The sequence below is a fragment of the Bemisia tabaci genome, chromosome 6 (assembly GCF_918797505.1).
Source record: "Bemisia tabaci chromosome 6, PGI_BMITA_v3".
Taxonomy (NCBI): Eukaryota; Metazoa; Arthropoda; class Insecta; order Hemiptera; family Aleyrodidae; genus Bemisia; species Bemisia tabaci.
The window spans coordinates 15,313,941-15,331,841 of record NC_092798.1 but is presented as its reverse complement, the minus strand read 5'-3'; the positions used below and the strand labels follow the sequence as shown (position 1 = coordinate 15,331,841).

Below are 17,901 nucleotides of genomic sequence, written 5' to 3'. Positions count from 1 at the left end.
TGAACTCGGAGGAGTTAATGTTGAATCAGGGAAGAGGTCAAACAAACCGTCCACGCTTTCATCCCCGGTCAGCTGAAAGACTTCCACGCGCGAGGCATCCAAAAGCTGTTCTCTTAGTCTCAGTATCAGACTTGCTTGGATCGAGCTGGTTATGTGGAGAAGTGAGGTAAGCCCCTTATTCTACAAAAATTTCTTTGATTTTTCGTCAGTGATGAACGACTGAGGCTTTGGCAGAGAAGCTCTTCTCCTGTAGCGGACTTCAAATCCTCGCGGATTCGGCGGGAGCGTCGAGCACCTCGGCGCGTTCAAACGGCTCGCGTTCGGCCGGACATGGTCCGATTTTGTTGCGGTTTATTTTGTTGAACTCGAAATATCCTAAGGAAGATTTTGAGCTCAAGTTTTTTAAAATTGGTCCATTCTAATGGATTTTAGAGAGGGGGGATACTTACTTATTGAACGCCCCTCGTAGGATATCCCCTCCATTTTGGCCTCAACTTGAGAGCTTTTTTTGAGCTTGGGAGATGATTTCAGAGAAAACCAGTGGCACCCTCGTGTTTCTCGCAAATTTTTACATAAGAATCCACAGTCAAATCGCAAATTCTTCACACATGCATCATCTCCATTGTAGTGAAAATTTACCCGCTCTCGAAAACGTTCGTAGGAATTTCCGGCTGCATTTTGCTCCCATTTCGAGAACGGAGATGTCCTCGAAGGAGAGGAAGTCACTCTAAGATGTGCAACTTACATCTTACCATAACGATAGGACGTGCTAACATTGCATCACCGATTGATAAAGTAAATGTGAAAAAAGTAGCATAATCGCGGTCAGGGTGGCCGGTGGCATATAAGAGAAGAAAAAAGATTAGAAATTTCTGCGAAATATTTTTAAAGAATTTTACAAGGGAGTTGAATTTTAGAACAAAGTGAAAAAAATCATGTCAGGGGCGAGATGTGCATTTTCGCACCAAAAAATACCCAACGACGCAAAAGAGCCCTATTTTTTCATATGACCATCAAGTAAATTTTTTGCATATGCGCAATGTGAGAGATGAAAATTCCTAAAATGATTTTTCCGGAAAATATTGGCAGCGTTTCGATGAATTACAGCATCGGCGGGCTGATAATTGACATATTGAAACATTTTTTTCATCATATTTCATAAATTTCGGAATTTCTGGAAATATTTCATGATTTTAAATAAGAGTAATATGAAATTCTCCCACTTTGGTCGCGGTAAATGACCTTTTTTCTGTTCTTTTATTGAAGGGGGAAATATTTGTTGAACTTTGCGTTAGATTAACTAATTTTTCACTTTCGTGCGTTTTAAAATTTGTAGAAACGTAGTTTTTCCATGAATGTTTCCAACGAGGTCGCCAACACCGTTTGAGAATGTGTAAACAAAGCGAGGGCAAATTATATTAACATTGAAAACGCCTCATTCCAGCTGTACCACGTGCCGAGTTTGGAACCCTATTTGACATTAGGCGTTTCTTTCGTAAAATAATCCAACAGATGGGCTCCTTTAATAAATTTCTTCATAAGTGTTCCATATTTCCCTTATTTCCGGCTTCACAGTTTTATATTGCACCGCGAACCGCCTACAAATGAATTGAGTCCTCTCTCAAAAATTATACCAAAGGATGTAATAGTATGTAAACTCAGATTGGCTATAATGTTAGTCTACTTTTAAGTACCATTATCCGTTTATCGATCAACTGTCGAATTCTATTCTTAAGCGCTGCAGAACCATTCTACAATAAATGCTTATTCATCCCTTTAGTTTTTTTTCTATTTTTTTAAATTAGACTGCACTATGCGATTATAGGAACCATAACATCTGCCTCCAAAGATCCCCCCCCCCCCCCGCCATCGGAGGGGCACCAAAATCAGTCTCACGCCACAAATTTGACCGGATCAATAAGGGAAATCGTACAAAATCTGAAGACTTTAGAAGCTCATTTTTTCCCAAATATGAAACAAAAAAGTTTAAGAGTGGTTTCATCTTTTTTTTCGTGAAATTCCCTTCCAGAAACACCCCTTGAAATTGAATCTTCTTGAATTTGACTGCAAAATTTGGAATTGTAGCCGAAAATTCCAAGTCCGACTTCTTCTATTAGCTCGTTCTACACTGTGCGCCAGTTAAAAAATGTCTTAATCCGACCCTGGCTCGACAAATTGTATGAAGAATCCTTTCCTCGGATTGTTCCCCAAAGTTGGAAAAATATATTACTCTAGAGTCTTAAATTTTATTTACGTAACTCTCCTTTTTAAAGGACTCACCAATTTCCAGGATTTTCAGATTATTATGTAAAATGTGTGATTTTTTTATCTCGTTATACCTCAGAAAAATAGCGAGGGTCAGTACGTGCCTGAAAGCTAGTGTCTATACATCTGACAGAAAGCAATAATGCCGTGCTAAGGAAGAACGCCGTATGAGCATTCGAGAGTTGCCAAATTTCCTTCGATAAAATGTTAATTTTTCAGGAAAGTTGGGAATAATTTTCCTTTAAATTTTCAGAATCTGTAGGTAAAATTGCGAACAACATTTACTGTTAAGCTAGAAGAAAAAAATTCATAAACTTTCTTAGAAATTCGCATTTCATCTAAGGAAATTCGGCAATGCCTGAAGGTGCATACGGCATTTTCTCCCTAAGCACGGCAGAATACTGACGACCCACTCATGTCCCTACCTCGTACAAAATTATCCGTAGCAGAGCGTGGTTTCGATCCACGGACCTCTGGGTTATGGGCCCAGCACGCTTCCACTGCGCCACTCTGCTCTCGTAAACGGCGGAGCCAAATGGCGGTATTTCAACAGCGAGTTCCGTAGCGCGGTGTCACCCCACCCCTCCCGTCGTGGGAAAGCGTTGCATCATCTTTTCTACCGTGGCGGCCGCCCCGCCTTAAGCCACTTGCCTGCGTTTACAACTCGGAAGGGGAGGGTGCCAGGTGCCAGCTGCCAGGACTTCGTTCTGCTGTGACGTTTGAATAAGTTTTATATGCCTGGAAAGTGTAATTTCTCAGTGAGCATTCAGATGGAGTACCTTCATAATTTTCTAAGAAGGATAGGGAATTTATTGAAGTATCTGTATGGCTAGGGGGAAAAGCGACCGTTGATGATATTGTTGGCAGAATCATCCATATTCCCATCGATAATAGTTACATGTTTTCTCCATATCAAAGTCGCAAACGGACATTTCTCAAACCAGGGAGAATAGTTTCGGGGTTTTTTTCTCGTTTTTTTTTTCTAAGGAAGTGTAAAATGTAGAAAGCTTCTTTGGTGCAAAAATGAGGAATTTTTCCTATTTTTTCTTAAACGTCAAAGTCTCACGTACATTAAAGGAATGCATCGAGAAACGAGAAAAAAAAATAAAATAATTAAATAAGATCACAGATTTAGACGGTTGAAAAATGCGCTTTTCCAGAAGGCACTGGAATTTACATTTTAATGCATAAATTTAAATTTAATAAATATTAATTATATTTTTTTTTTTTTTTTTTTTTTTTTTTTTTTTACCACCGGATTCTGCTACCAGGATGTACCTACAAATTGAGATGAATACCTTCTTATAGTTTTATGTTCGATGCAATAAGGTTTAGAATCATATGCTTATTTTCTAAAAATTCATAACATCAAGATTCATAAATGCTTCTAGGAAGGAATGTATGAGTACGAGGATATTATTGAATCATTAGAAAATTTAAGAAATTTTCAGAATTCATTCTGCAACGATTCAAAAATCCTGTCAAAATAATTTATTTTGAACCGCAATCTGCAACTTATTCATCAATAAAATCAATATTCTCAAATTAAATTTAAGTCATCGTGTGTTTTTTTTTTATTTTTTTTTTTTACATCTTTATTGATAAGTGTTTAATTTACAATTCTATAAGTCTAATCATTCTCGACTTTTCCATGAGTTTCCTTACATACAAATATCAAACTCATGAAAATTACCAAATTTAAATTTTTTGTGACCTGTACTACTATGAAAACTTCATTCGAATTTGTTCAACCTCTAGAAATACAGCTCGAAAAAGAAAGTTATAAAGATTTAAAACTAATTTTTACAATTTTGCAACCTGCACGTGTTTGTAATAATTGTAAATAAAAGTGGTAGAAAAATTGGAAGAGTAAACCGGATATTTTACATAAATTTTTACAAGTTTCTTATTACTTTTCTTTAAAAAAAAATGCGGCGTATGCAATTGAAATCAATGATCCAGTGAATCTATTCAAAAATAAAATATTGATTTTAAAAAAAACAATGATTGAGTAAAAGGGAGGAAACGTGAGGGGGAGAAAGAAAACGGGGAAGATGGAAAAATAAAAGATGGCTAAAGGTATTAGTAAATAGACCAAAAAATTTCTGAGTCCAAAGGATTAAAAGCCAAAATGTTTAAGTCTACACTCCTATGAGTTCAAAGGATTAAAAGCAAAAATGTTTAAGTCTACACTCCTATCTTCAGCCATACTGACACGTCGACATTGAATAAACGAACTGTCAAAAGCATGCCTTTTTATTTGAAAGCAATCCCCATAGACCTGCCCCAAGTAGCATTTTCCAACGGGAAAATCACGATCTTTTGAAGTTAAGTTGCAATTATTTGGCGATTAAAACACTGGGATCATCAACACCTCATCGATTATACCCAATCTTGTCGCAATTTTATCTCTATCAAATCGCGTTCGACAAAATCGAAATTTCATCTCAATGTATGGCGATTTTTTGTTCGATAGTTTTGCGATAAATCGCCGTCGATTAAATCGCAATTAATTTCACTGCTTTATGAGATGAAATCGCAATTCATAACCTCTATCTTATCGCAATTTTATCTCTACAGAGTAAAGTTCGACAAAATCGACATTTTATCTCAACGTATCACGATTTTTTATCCGTTATTATTGCAATGAATTGACGTCGATAAAATCGCGATATATTATCCGATCAAATCGCAATTTTTCGCGATCAGTGCCACTTGAGGCGTCCCATCCTCAATTCCTCAGTCTACAGGGCCAGATCTGCCTACTTGCCGCCCATGGGCCGCCTGTGTTTTGCCGCCTCCTTCTCATTCGTTTTGAAACATCAATAAAAACCATTAAGTGAACGTGCCGGAGGAGGAAGGGTACATAAGACGCGTTTACCTACTCATGTTGGATACATTTTTTGGAGAGCCCTGTCAACACTACTAGTAAAATTTCACGGAACTTTGCGCGGAAGTTAAGTTCCGAAAACCTGTCTCTGTGTGGACAAGGTCCTCCATTTATAAGAAATGAACCAAAAATTATGAAATAACAAACATAAATGTGGTTGAATAATTTTAACTTGTTCCGCCGCCGCTGCTGCGCCTGCGCCGCGCTGATAGCACTGTGTTTGGCGCAATGCGTGAAGTATTCCTGCAGTCTTGTAGGCGCTAATATGTATTACATGCCGACCGCCGCGCCGCGCCGAGAGCTTGTTCTTTTCTTTTCAAGTCCTCGTCATCATTCCTCTCTGCGCTGAGCTCCAGGCCAAATTGCGTGTTTAGTTTCCTCTCTTAACTCGACTAATTTCTTATTGGTCCAATCGTTCCCGGCCAAAGGGAGATTGGACAAATGAGAGTCGGGTATTAAAATCTTTTCATTTTTATGTACATCCTTTTGTCGAAACGGGCCTAAGAGAGGGCGAAGCGTCCACTGGGGGTTGGGCCGCGTAGCGGCCAGGGGGCACAACCCCCTAGTACACCCTACTATTAATAATAATTTTTTTAAAAAAAATGTCACTTCACCCAGAATCCTGAACCCTAAACGTGGCGGCGTCGCGAAGGAGGGTGCATCCGAAAGCGACACGACCGCTATCTGTCTTGGAAGCGTCGCACTCGCGAATCGCGGCTCCGGGGACCCCCGAACCCGGATTTGCTTTTAACGAGCGTAAATATGCAACCCTCCCCCCCCCCCCATCCCCTCCATTACCGGGTGACGAGCTCTCCCATTTCGCCCCCGTTATAATTGCTTTATTTAATGGACTTTATGGAATCGCAGAAAAAAGGCAAGAGCCGAGCGGCGCGGCGCGGCGCGGCCGAGGTGAGAAAAAACCCCCGCGTCTCATTCGGGGCGGCGGCGGCCTTGCTTGGTCGTGGTGCGGGGGGGGGGGGGGGGGGCGGCAATGACGGCGACACCTGCGACGCGCTTACATGCTTTCTTCATTAAAAGTTCCCGGCTCGTTGTCTCTTTTTTGCGCGCCCATAAAATCGAACTGCTAATTGATTTCTGAAGTTTTCCGATGACTCCTCCTCCCCCCTCCCTTCCCCGAATAGCCCCCGTGCGGGCTCCGGTCTTGCTGTTGTCAAATTGGTGGAAACCCATCCGAATACGGTCCGCCAAAAAAAAAAAAAAAAAAAAAAAAAAAAAAAAAAAAAAAAGAATAAATTGGCATATTTGAGCAGAAACGGCCTAACTGTATGTTTTTCTGCTGAAAGGAACTAGAGACGGGTAGAAAATATGGGGTGCGCTCTAGAAAGATGGATAAGAAACTAGGTAAAAGTGGACGTGATTTCCTCTGTGTTCTGTCGGGTGGGAAATATGGGGTGTGATCTAGAAAGGTGGATAAGAAAAGATGTAAAAGCGGACGAAAAAAAAATATAAAAACAATAGGGTGATTGAATTGACTTATTTAAGCAGAAACAGCATAACTGGATGTATTTATGCTGTAAAAAACTAAAGACAAGTGGGAAATATGGGGTGTGCTCCAGAGAGGTGGATAAGAAATTATGTAAAAGTGGACGTAATTTCTTCTGTGGAAATGGAAAAGTGGAATTTCACATTAAATCCAACGGAACGAAGCGCCATCTGTGGATACAGTTGGCGCTTTCTGATCTAAGATTCAAGTACTGATTCCTATGTAAAAGTTGGCGAGAAACAGTATGCTGCCTCTGGTTTTTCTGAGATCAACTCCAAAGTTCAGAAAAAATCTCTCAAAGTTGAGGCCGAGATAGAGAGGATATCTCACGCTACCTTGAGAGTCCACCTCTTTATCAAGACAAACTCTCTGTGCAAAGACGGGGAGCTAATACTTAGCAGGATTTGCCGTGTTTTCAGTTTGGGAGCCCCCAACAAAGTAGCTAATAAATGCATAAAAGTTTGTGGTTGATATATAGGTGAATCAGGGTACCCGGTACCGTAAGATATCCCCCTCATTACAGCCTCAACTTTGAGAGCTTCGTTTGAGCTTTGAAGTTGACTTCAGAAAAAAGCAGTGGCAGAATCGTGTTTCACGCGAAATTTAACATAGGAATCAGTGCTTAAATCACAGATTCCTGACACATGCAAGAGCTCCATTATGTCAAGAATTTCCCGCAGTCTGCTATATCCAACGCTTCGTCTATCAACTCCAATAATCAGCCCGCAGACGAAGTGAGCGCGGTGATAAAAAATGAAAGCCCCTTTGTGACCTACAGGTCTCTCCAAATGTGCCATCACTTTCCACGATCTTGTTCCCTCCTCCTCTTCCGGAGTCGCCCCCCCCCCCCCCCGACGCTCTCGCCTCCCCTCCCCAGTGCATAATTATCTGGTTTTTCACGGCGAAATCTCTTAAATTGATGTATCACTGAGGCGCCTCGTTTCGCGGTCGGGCGAAAGAGAACGAATGAATAAATAAATGAATAAATAAAGCATGAAATCATTGAACTAATTCACCTTTCCGCATTGAGGAACCGCGGCGGGCTCCCCGCGGAAATATTTTAATACACCCGTGAAAGTAAGTCGTTCCTGTTTATTTCTTTTCCGGGCGCTTTCCCCTCCGTTTTCTTTCGCGAGCATTTTTAGATTCATTACGTTCCGAGGAAAGAAGATTTATTATTAAACTTATCGCGGATGTCTCGACGTGCCTGTGTCGGTGTTACGGCTACCCCTTTCCCCTAAGTGATTCCTCCCCCCCCCCCCCCGGCCACGTGGTTCACTTTTATCATGATTTAAGCTCCTTTCCTCCTCCTCATTATTTTAATGCAAAGGCCTAAGTAGACGGTCACATAGGACTTCGGTAAAGCAAACTCTGCTTTAAAGAAGCATTGCTATGAAGTAGCGATATTATTGCTAAAGCTTCTCGGAATTTGGAAATCCTGCAATTCCCGTGTTTGTAGTGGTAATTAGACGTGTTTCTACCGAGCAGAGTGCGGGAGACAAAAATTTGGGTGTGCTCGTTAATTCTTGGGTGATACAGATGCGTGGCTATTCGTGCTTGATTGACGACCGTGTTGCGTCTGCAAAATTAAAGGCGCGATGGCGCGAGGCGTGCCAACCTAACTTGACATACAAGAGGAGCAAGGGAAAGAAACGCGTGTTGGTGTCGGCGCAGAGATACAACTATTCGTGCTTGATGGACGACCGTGTTGCGTCTGCAAAATTGAAGGCGCGATGGCGCGAGGCGTGACAATCTAACATAACATAGAAATTTGAAACTTCAGACAACCGTATCTGACTATTTTTATACCCAACCGTTGCGATGAAGGGATATTTTTCCTCAATTAATTGCTATCAGATCTCTACTTTAGAAAACCCCGTAACACTGAACTTACTTGCTTCCATTCATACGTCGATAAACAATTTAGTTTCTGTGCCTGTAAAATTCTGATGTTTATTGAATCTTTAGAATGAATTTGTATTAATATTTTCAAATTCTTTAAATTTCAGATGGTAACTGAGAGCCGAAAATAAATAGGGTATACCATCTATTTACAGAGAGAAAATTCAAAACTTAATCTTTACCCCCACCCCCCACCCCATCCCCCAATACAAAATAGATTTTCTTGGAAGACGAATTTTATGTGTGTATGTATGAGATTGACTTTAATAATGACATGTTTCTATATTTATGCGTTGATTTCTGACAACTGAAATATTTCTGACGCGTTCGACCACGATGATTTTCAACGCCTTCGGCTCGGCCGACTGGACCAACACTCTTCTCGTAAAATGGCTCAACTCTCTTTCGGGTTGGACTGTCGATTACATTGATAGAAATGCGAGATAGGGCTGATCTCAGGATGCAGTCTTGCTTTTCCGGCAGCGGAAGAAGGAAATATGGATTGCTAGAAATGTATTGCATTCACGGAATACCTAATATCGGAGTGATAAGAGGGTCGCAGTACTCGGCGATTCGACCAAGACACGACGCGTCGAAATGTAATTCATTCCATCTCAGTAATTTCTGCGAGATGACTCGCGCACAATTTCTTTGTCCACCCCTTTTTCCGCGTTCTATCACTCACGCATTGGGAGGAGGAAGAAATTTTATACCCTCCTTGCGACAGGCGTGGCCGTTGCGATATATCGATTGATATGCCCTATACATCTATGGCAAAGCGTCGATAAACAAGGTGTTCGCAAGAATCGATTCTTTACCACAGCTTCGAATGGGGAAATATCGATAATCGATCATTTCACGCCTCATTTCCTAACATTCAAATCATGCGTCCAGGCTCCGATGAAAAGGTTTCCGTCGCTTAGCGATCCGGAGGACAGATACTGCCTGGCTAGGGAAAAACGCCGTATGAACATGCGAGAGTTGCCAACTTCTCCCAGATAAAACATGTATTTTTGAGGAAAGTTACGCGTATTTTTCTTTGAAATTTTCAGATATTTTAGATCAGATTGCGAACGAAATAGTCTGAAAAATTTGAAGAAAAATATTCACAATTTTCCCAGTAAATTCGTTTTTTATTGAAGGAAATATGACAACGTCTGAAGGTTCATACGGCGTTCTTCCTTAGCAAGGCAGAATATTGGAATGTTGCGTGCAAGATTGGAGAATAATGGTTCCTCTTACAATAGAATCGACAGTTTTTCCATCAAAATTAAACGGACACTGAAGTCGTTTGAATTGTCATGTTGTCTTTTGAAGCTCGATAATATTTCATCCACAGCTGGATAAAAACACAAAACACAATAAATTCTTCTCTTTTTCATTTTTGTCAGCAATCAAGTGGTGAATACCTATTTGCTTTCTCTTCCTCTTTCCTGTACTTCTTTACCGTCTTGATTCAGCTGGCGGCTTTACCTATTTGTTTAGTTCGTAATCTAAGGAATCAATGATCTTCCAAGTAGGAAACCAAACCAAGTAGGTGTAAATGAGGGGGGCTCATTTACACTAGAAAAAAACAGAATGAAATTGTTTTGAATTTTTTAAGCTTCCAAAGTCTGAAAAAACTGTTAAATTCTAAAACAACTATCCAGTAGGAATTTAAAGCACGGTGGTATTATAAAACAAACGTTTTTGTAATTTTATCAGTTGAATTTTATCTTCCCTCTTTTTGAGCTGAGAACCATTTATCATAAATTTCGAAGTTTGGCGCCAAAGACTGTAAAACTTCCGATTCACAAGATTTCAATTTATGCGCTGACATTCTTGTTGCATTTTCATAAGTATAGTTACAAGTTGTACTGAGAGAGAGTCACAAGATAAGCTTTATTTTGAGCTTGATTGTTGTTTTATAAAAACCGCAAGCTTTGCTACTTGGAATTTTGATTCCTGACGATTATGCATTCGACGTATTAACAAAAACAACAAAAACAAACAAAAAAAACAGGGCAGAATTTTGGAGCCCTCTACATTACTGAAAAAAATCTTAATGCGCCAGAAGTTTTTCTTAATCAAATTTTGCTGCTTAATATAAACTCATTTTTATCTTAATCCAAGCATTATTTTTCTTATCAAGAAAAATTCAGCTTAAATCAACTTTAAAAAAATTCTTGGTGTCAAATACAAGAATCATCATGATTGAGCCAAACACATTTTTTTCTCAGTGAATATCTCTCCCTCTCATCTGAGCACGGTAGAGAACGAACTGTAAGAGATCCACCCCCCTCTGCAATCTTTCGAGGGTTTTTCTTAAAGTTAAGTTTCCCCTTGTGTTTTCGCTCATGTGTTTGAACGCCGTGCGTAATCTGATTTAATCTTCAGCTAACTTTCAAGGAACAAGAGCATGTAAATGCATTTTTTCGGGAGCTTCTCGGGAAAAGTCAGGATCAGCAACAAATAGGTACAGACAAACCGAAAACTTTTTTCCAGACATTTCATAACTCTTTTTCTTATCGGAAAGTTTTCGGCGTCAAAACTCACTGGCTATTGATTCTTCTTCGTAGCGGACTATTTATGGCTTTAACTACACTAATGACAGTAAATCTTCCAGATTCGAGATAAGTGAGTGCTGCATGGTTGCCAAGTGGATAATCAAACTCATTATTAGGAATAGTGTGTATATTGCGATCGTCTGTATTATCCTTCAAAGAGATATGTCGGAAAAGTATTCGAATTTTGCCAAGTTTTCTCCTATAAAATATTGATTTTTGATGAAGGTCTCAAGTATTTTTCCTTGAAACTTTTGGAGACCCTAGAAAAAATTGCGACTCAAATCCTTTGAGGAATTCGGCCAAGAAAATTCACAAGATCCTCTTAAAATTCGTAATTTACCAAATGAATCTGGCAACGTTTGAATCTTTGTATGGCGTGTTTCCTACACACGAGGCACAAAAAAGCAGAGCTAAAGAACAATCCCGCCTGACTAACAATTGTGGCGAAAATGACTTCTTGACTTTACGGATATCTTCAGTATTAAATACGCAATATGTGGTTTTTAGTTTTTAGTTTTTTTTTTTTTTTTTTTTTTTTTTTTTTTTTTTTTGGAAATCCCGCATGAGAGCACTGTAAAGACGCTAGTATTAAAACATTACAAATCTAACCTCAAAATTACGAACATGGCGAAGTTTCTTCTTTGCCTTGCGAAATCGTCAGATTAGGAAGGCGGTATTGTTTCTTAGCCATCAAAAGGAGCTTCAGTGTGAATTTTCTTCTCTGTGAAATCAATTATACTTGACAATTTCATCGTAGATTTTTAAAATAATAAAGTAATGATAATAGAACCATGAAGAAGGAGTAATCACGATTCACAAGTAGTAGAAAAGGGCGAACTACCTCCCGCTACAATTTCAGCCGCCGGATGCGAAACAATGCCTTGACGATGCAACTATTCGTACTTGAAGGATATCCGTGCTGCATATACGTAAAAAAGAACGGCTGCGGGTGTCGCAAGCTACTCAGCGCGGCGCGCGCGCGCTCACACTAGTCACCCGTATTATATACTTTGAAATAATAGGGGGGGGGGGGGGGGGGGTTCAGAACGGTCCTTTGCCCCTATTGCCCTTGATTTTATGCACCTTCCTCAAAAGAACGGAACACCTCACCTGTGAAGTCGCGGCTCGTCACACGGATTGATACTTTCGCCCGAGGCGCCTTCCATTCTCCGCTTATGCATCACGGACATCCTCTGAGCTCGAATAGTTGCATTAAGGCGTTGGCACTATCCGTCCGTCCGTTTCTAGCGTTTGCCGACTAAACTTTTTGACGTTAAACCGCGTAACGAAACCGGTGGACCTAACCTAGCCTAACGCTGCTTATACTTCCCGTCATAATTTACTTTTTAAATAGATTAACACTCATCACTACTTTTTGGAAACTTCCCAAATTTTCATTCTAGGCGTGGAGGATATTCTGAGAAAATGTTCAAGCAATACTTTTTCTCAGTTTTCCTTTGATATAATAAATATAGGAGAGGGGTACGAAGTACTCATTTACGCAATTTCTTTGTGGTGTTGCTGAATGTACCATTGCCACTACTTCAGAGTAATAAAACTTTATGGTGTTGATCAAATCTCACTTACATCGATTATGAACGAATTACTGATCAATTTTCTGAATTTTACAGAAACATGAGGGAAACCATTGTAGGGAACTGGAATGACAAGCAGTCAATATGTGGTGATCAATAATTTATTGTACATATTGTCCACAAAAAATGAGTTATTCATTATCTCGATAAGTAAATAGATACTTCTAAGACATTTAAAAATGTTTATTTACAACTCTACCTAAGTTTACTATCAGTAATACGTATAATTAAGTATTGATATTAACTTTTTTACATTCAATTTATCACTTAAGTGAACCTTAACCTATATTGCACCAATTCATCGTAAGGAAAGAAACTTTAGGTCAACATTTTGCAATACTTAGAATATCTGGTAACAATGAGAATGGATTTTTTTTCAATTTATTCATTACGTGAGAGTATATCAAATATATATAAAGGAACAACGATAAAAAATGAGATCAATAAAACACAATAGACCAAAAAATAACAAAAAAAGATATGGCTGGAAGGAAATGGTTTATGATGCTTTCGTTTGCGCGTAAAACATTTCTATCGCCAAAGTTGTATTTCACGTACTTAGGTTCGCCGTTAACTTATACCAAACACATATTCACTTATTCTTGACGATGGCTTAAAAGTTGGCGAACAGTAGTGAAAGACAGTGAGAAGAAAATAATAAGAGGAATGGATTAACAAAAAAAACCAACAAAAATTGCAATAACGACTATGCACAATGCAAATTATCATAATAAATGATTTATCTTTCGATTCTTCCGTAACAAAGTAATTCATTTTATTGTTTACATATACGCTCTGCTGAGTTTATAGCACGCTATTTTTTTAAAATGAAATATTTTCTTATCGGTTTATTGACAATTGTGGATTCCAGTAAAACGTTCAGCCAGAACTAGATTTAATTTACAATTATGACTAGATGATTATGAATATAGACAAAGGTCAATACGAAATTCTATACTGTACTTCCGGTAACTTTATCAAAGAAAAGTGACTAGATTTAGTAGGAAGAAACCAAGCTTAGTTTTTTTTTGGTCTTTTGAAGCCGCTCGATGGATAGCAGTAGGCATTTTTTACAAAAGATCTAATACATAATTCTAATGATCCAAACCTGGACCTCAACTTCGGCTGCTCTTTTCAAAATATTTGACTCAGATTATCCTGAATATTAGAACTGGGTCAAATATTGACTGAAACTGGAGTCATATCTTTGTCATATCTACTTGTAAATATTTTTCATCCAATTTCTCAAAAAATTGTGATAGAAATTACCGAAGAGTATCTGCAACTTCCAAGAAAAAATATTCGAAGCCGTCCTCAAAAAATTGTATTGACAGAAATTTGGCAATATTCGATTGATTTTACGGCGTTTTTTTCTTGACTTGACAGCCAGTCGATGAATAAAGTACGAAACCACGTACCTCCATTGCGGTGCTTCAGAATCTCTGCTCCTTTTTTTTTATTTTTTTGAGGAGAAACAAGTCAACGGTATAGCTTAAAACTTCTACTAGACATTCAACTAATAGAGAAGAAAAATCGAAGAGGTTTTCAAGAAAATAGGTTGACTGGTTTTCCAAAGAAAAAATATAGTATGACAGCAAGTCTGCGATGTCGCAGACGGAGATACGTGGTTTAGCACTTTGGCCATCGTGGTGATGCCAGGTTAGTCTTTACATGGAAATTGAGATTGTGAGCAAATCTGGTGCTTTGAAATGACGTCATTCTCACTAAGAAACAGCCATTTTCGTCGTCCGTTGAAGAACGAACTCATCGATGACGCTTTCGTTGGCAGCGGTCACCCATCGATTGTAACTTGATTTGACTTTCGATGGCGTGTGACGTATGCATGTAGTTATCCGGCAGGATTTGGAAGCTGCTCGCGCGGGCAGCTTATCGCTTTCTTCATTTGACGTCGAACATGATGGAGGGTATCTCGCTGGTGGGCGTGGGGTACTGGCCGTGCGCTGGGCCCCCGTGGGCCCCATGTCCGTTGGTCGGCGGGTGGGAGGGGGTCATTTCGCCGTTCTGTCGTCGCTCAGAGAGCTCGTTCATGTTTTGTGTTCGCACGTTTAGACCGGCCGCCTGAAACAAACGAACAAACACATGCCCATTAAAAAAAGAGTCTATTTATTTGAAGGTGATTAGAAGTGTTCGTAAAATTAAATAATAGGATTACAAAACAAGGGCATTGTTCGTAATCCCCACCCCCCCCCCCAAAAAAAAAAGTGAGATGAAAATATGTCGTGGGTAAATAATTCTTTTTGGGCAAGTTATTCCGGGACCGAACGGTGGCGAAGCGTGAATGTTCGATTATCGATATTTCCCCACTTAATGCTATGGTAAAGAATCTTTCTTTAAGGTGTTCTTTTCGAACACCCAGTTTATAGATCCTTTTCCATTGGTCCTGATGGCAGCTCAATAGATATACCGCAAAGCATGCCACACCACTGGTATCGAAGAGAGGCTAACAAGCAAACGGACCATATTTTCGCATAGGAGTCGATGTGTTTTTTACCAATAGAAAGGTTACGGAACACTGACACTGCCCCCCCCCCCCTCCCTCCTCATAACGCAGCGTCACGGGGGTTTATGCACTCCCCCTAGGGCGTTGTGTAATTTAGGAACACCTCCTATGTAGAATTGGTTTCCATGTACAGGTAGATCCCTTTAAGACTAAAGCTAGTATTGGTACTTAGTTACACTGGAAAAAAACACGTTGGATCTAGAGTCCAGACTCTTAAAAACATCGACAAGAAAAAGTACTCTTGATTCAATCAGAATCTAGCTTAAATCAAGAACCAAGCCTCTTAATTTAAGCGGATTTCGTTTTGATTCAAGCAAAAATCCGATCGAATCAAGAGTATTTTTTCTTGTCAATGTTTTCAAGAGTCTGGACTCTAGATCCAATGTGTTTTTTTCCAGTGTACTGCAAAATGTAGTGTAACTGGATTAAATTTTGCAATAAGGGAACCACTATCTCCTGCTCCTCCATAAAAGCACCTTCTCTGCAGAGGGAAACTAATGGCATATTTGTTGTTTCTAAAATAAGCATAAGAAATAGTGGTTCCTTATTGCAAAATGTTGTCCAATTCACGTAGGTTCTTTTTCTGTTTTACCATTTATACAATGTGCAAAGCTGAATCACGAGAAGAAAGGAAGTCAATGAAAAGAGAGAGAGGGAAGACCCTATGATTTTCGCGGGATGAAGGAGGATGAGGAGGGAGTGAATGAGAGGGGAGGTGGAGGTGAGAGAGATAGAGAGCGAGTTTAGTTTCGATAATTAACTTGATAAAGAGTCCTCCCGAGGAGGGTGAAGACGCTCCGAGCTTCATCCACCCTCACCGGTCTCCCAAGACACTCTCGTTGCCGTTATTGTCATAAAATAAATACAAATAAAAGGAAAAGTGTCGGCTTTTGTGGTAAAAATGTTCACGATTCTCCTTCATTTCCCAAAAGGTGGACATAAGTGACACGAGTTTAGCCGAAAGAATAAAGTTCGTTTTCCCCCAAATGTCTTTGCCAAAAATATACGATATTCCTCCAATTATATAAAAGGGGTTTAAGTGACTCTGTCGTTCAAAAGGGGTCATTTGTGACACAATTTTTTTTTTATTTATTAAATTTTAACTGTTTCCTCGATTTCCCTCCAGGAATTTTCCTTCATTTTCCAAAAAGGTGGACATAAGTGACACGAGTTTAGTCGAAAGAATCCAGTTCATTCCCCCCTTCCCCTCAAAAAAAAAAAAAAAAAAAAAAAAATACGACATTCCCCCTATTTTATGAAAGGGGATTAAGTGACCCTATCGTTCAAAAGAGAGAATTTGTGACACTTAAACGAGTCGTAAATTGAAGTTTTTTATTTATTAAATTTTAACTGTTTCCTTCAGTAGAAATTTCAAATCTCAAGAGAGCACAGGGAGTGATTGCTCGAATACAGTGCTAAATTTTTAGCCTATCATGGAGGTTTTTGACAGTTTTCATAACAAGAAGTTTTAACAACATTTTACGGAAGGCAATTTGAAGATCTACGATTGATAATTTTCGTTCCTCTGATTTGGCAGTTCAGTTTCAGACAAATCAAATTTTGTGAAATTTTCTAATGGGAAAGTCGAAAATGTTTGCTCAGCACATGTCGACCGGGAGAAGGAGATTTGAGTTACAAAATAGTAATACGAGTAAATTACCCTGAAAGTATAGCTTACTTTACGAATAAAAATATATTTTATGACAACCGATTTTATGGTAAAAATAAATTCATTCTATAGCAAATATTCCGTATAATTATCGATTGCCTTTCTGAGTTCAGCCCTAAATTCCTTTGAAAACCTTTTCGTGATTGTTTCCTCTTATAGCGTGCATTATATTGCTCCTCTAGACGAGGAAATCGAGCGGCGCAAAACTTTTCCGACGAATTTCCGCTCTATCTGACATCAGTGCACGACTTTCTTGCGTTGCGTAGAGGAGCTGCGTTACCAATATAACGCAAACACTCACCTGTTAGTGTTCCTTACGGTTAGGTGTAGCTCTCTATCTACGATTCGGGAACAAAGCGTTTCAACACGTGCTTTAATTCCCACTTAACTTGCGTGCAAAATAAACACTCATCCTCAGTCAAGAAAACCCACTCCGCTCCTGGTCCGTTTCCCGTTTTCCACTTCAACTCTAACGCTCAACCGCTCTAAGGGAAAAAAAAGCGAATGTACCAAGGATTCTCATCGTAACAACGCGGTTTTTGGTAACGGAAGCAGAGCATCCCGCAGTTTAGAATGAGCCACTGGTCAGGGTTAAGAATCGCACACACCCTATTGTACGCGTTTCTTCATCAGAATTTCATGTGGTGCGATTGGTTGTAGAATTCACATTATCGAAGTTTTGGTTGGACAACCTATTCAAAACTGTGAATATACCCAATTATTTTACAACCAGAAATAGTTAATAAGGCGGTTTTCGTTATCACTGTAATACATTAAAGCACCAAATTAACCTCTTTCTCCCCTGGTAAAAATTGGCAGTAGAATCTGTGTTCCAAAATACCATGGACCTGCAGCCGACTGTAAGATTTCCAATAGCTTCTATAGCCGGCAACACAATTTTTTCTAGCCTTTCATAGCCGATGGCGATTAAGCAACAGCCTGACGATAAAGTGTATGCTAAACGTTACTAATTACGGATGCTAGGACTTAATGAGTTTTTGGACTACCG

At 39.3% G+C, this 17,901-nt stretch overlaps 1 protein-coding gene and 1 non-coding gene across 7 annotated transcripts in view; both read right to left on the bottom strand.

Moving 5' to 3' along the window:
- Nucleotides 1–2,708: 2,708 nt before the first annotated feature.
- TRNAM-CAU (transfer RNA methionine (anticodon CAU)) lies at nucleotides 2,709–2,780 on the bottom strand. Its single transcript has one exon. It is a non-coding gene; the product is annotated as a tRNA-Met (tRNA).
- A 10,007-nt stretch (nucleotides 2,781–12,787) lies between these two features.
- LOC109030060 (LIM domain only protein 3) overlaps nucleotides 12,788–17,901 on the bottom strand; it is a 249,357-nt gene continuing 244,243 nt past the window's right edge. For 5 of the 6 annotated variants that reach the window (XM_072301324.1, XM_019040848.2, XM_019040824.2 and 2 more), the window contains one exon: nucleotides 12,788–14,781. In XM_072301324.1, the coding sequence (XP_072157425.1) occupies nucleotides 14,602–14,781 (180 nt within the window). In that variant the 3' untranslated portion in view covers nucleotides 12,788–14,601. The remainder of the gene's footprint in view (nucleotides 14,782–17,901) is intronic. The other variant, XM_072301326.1, reaches the window with a different exon arrangement.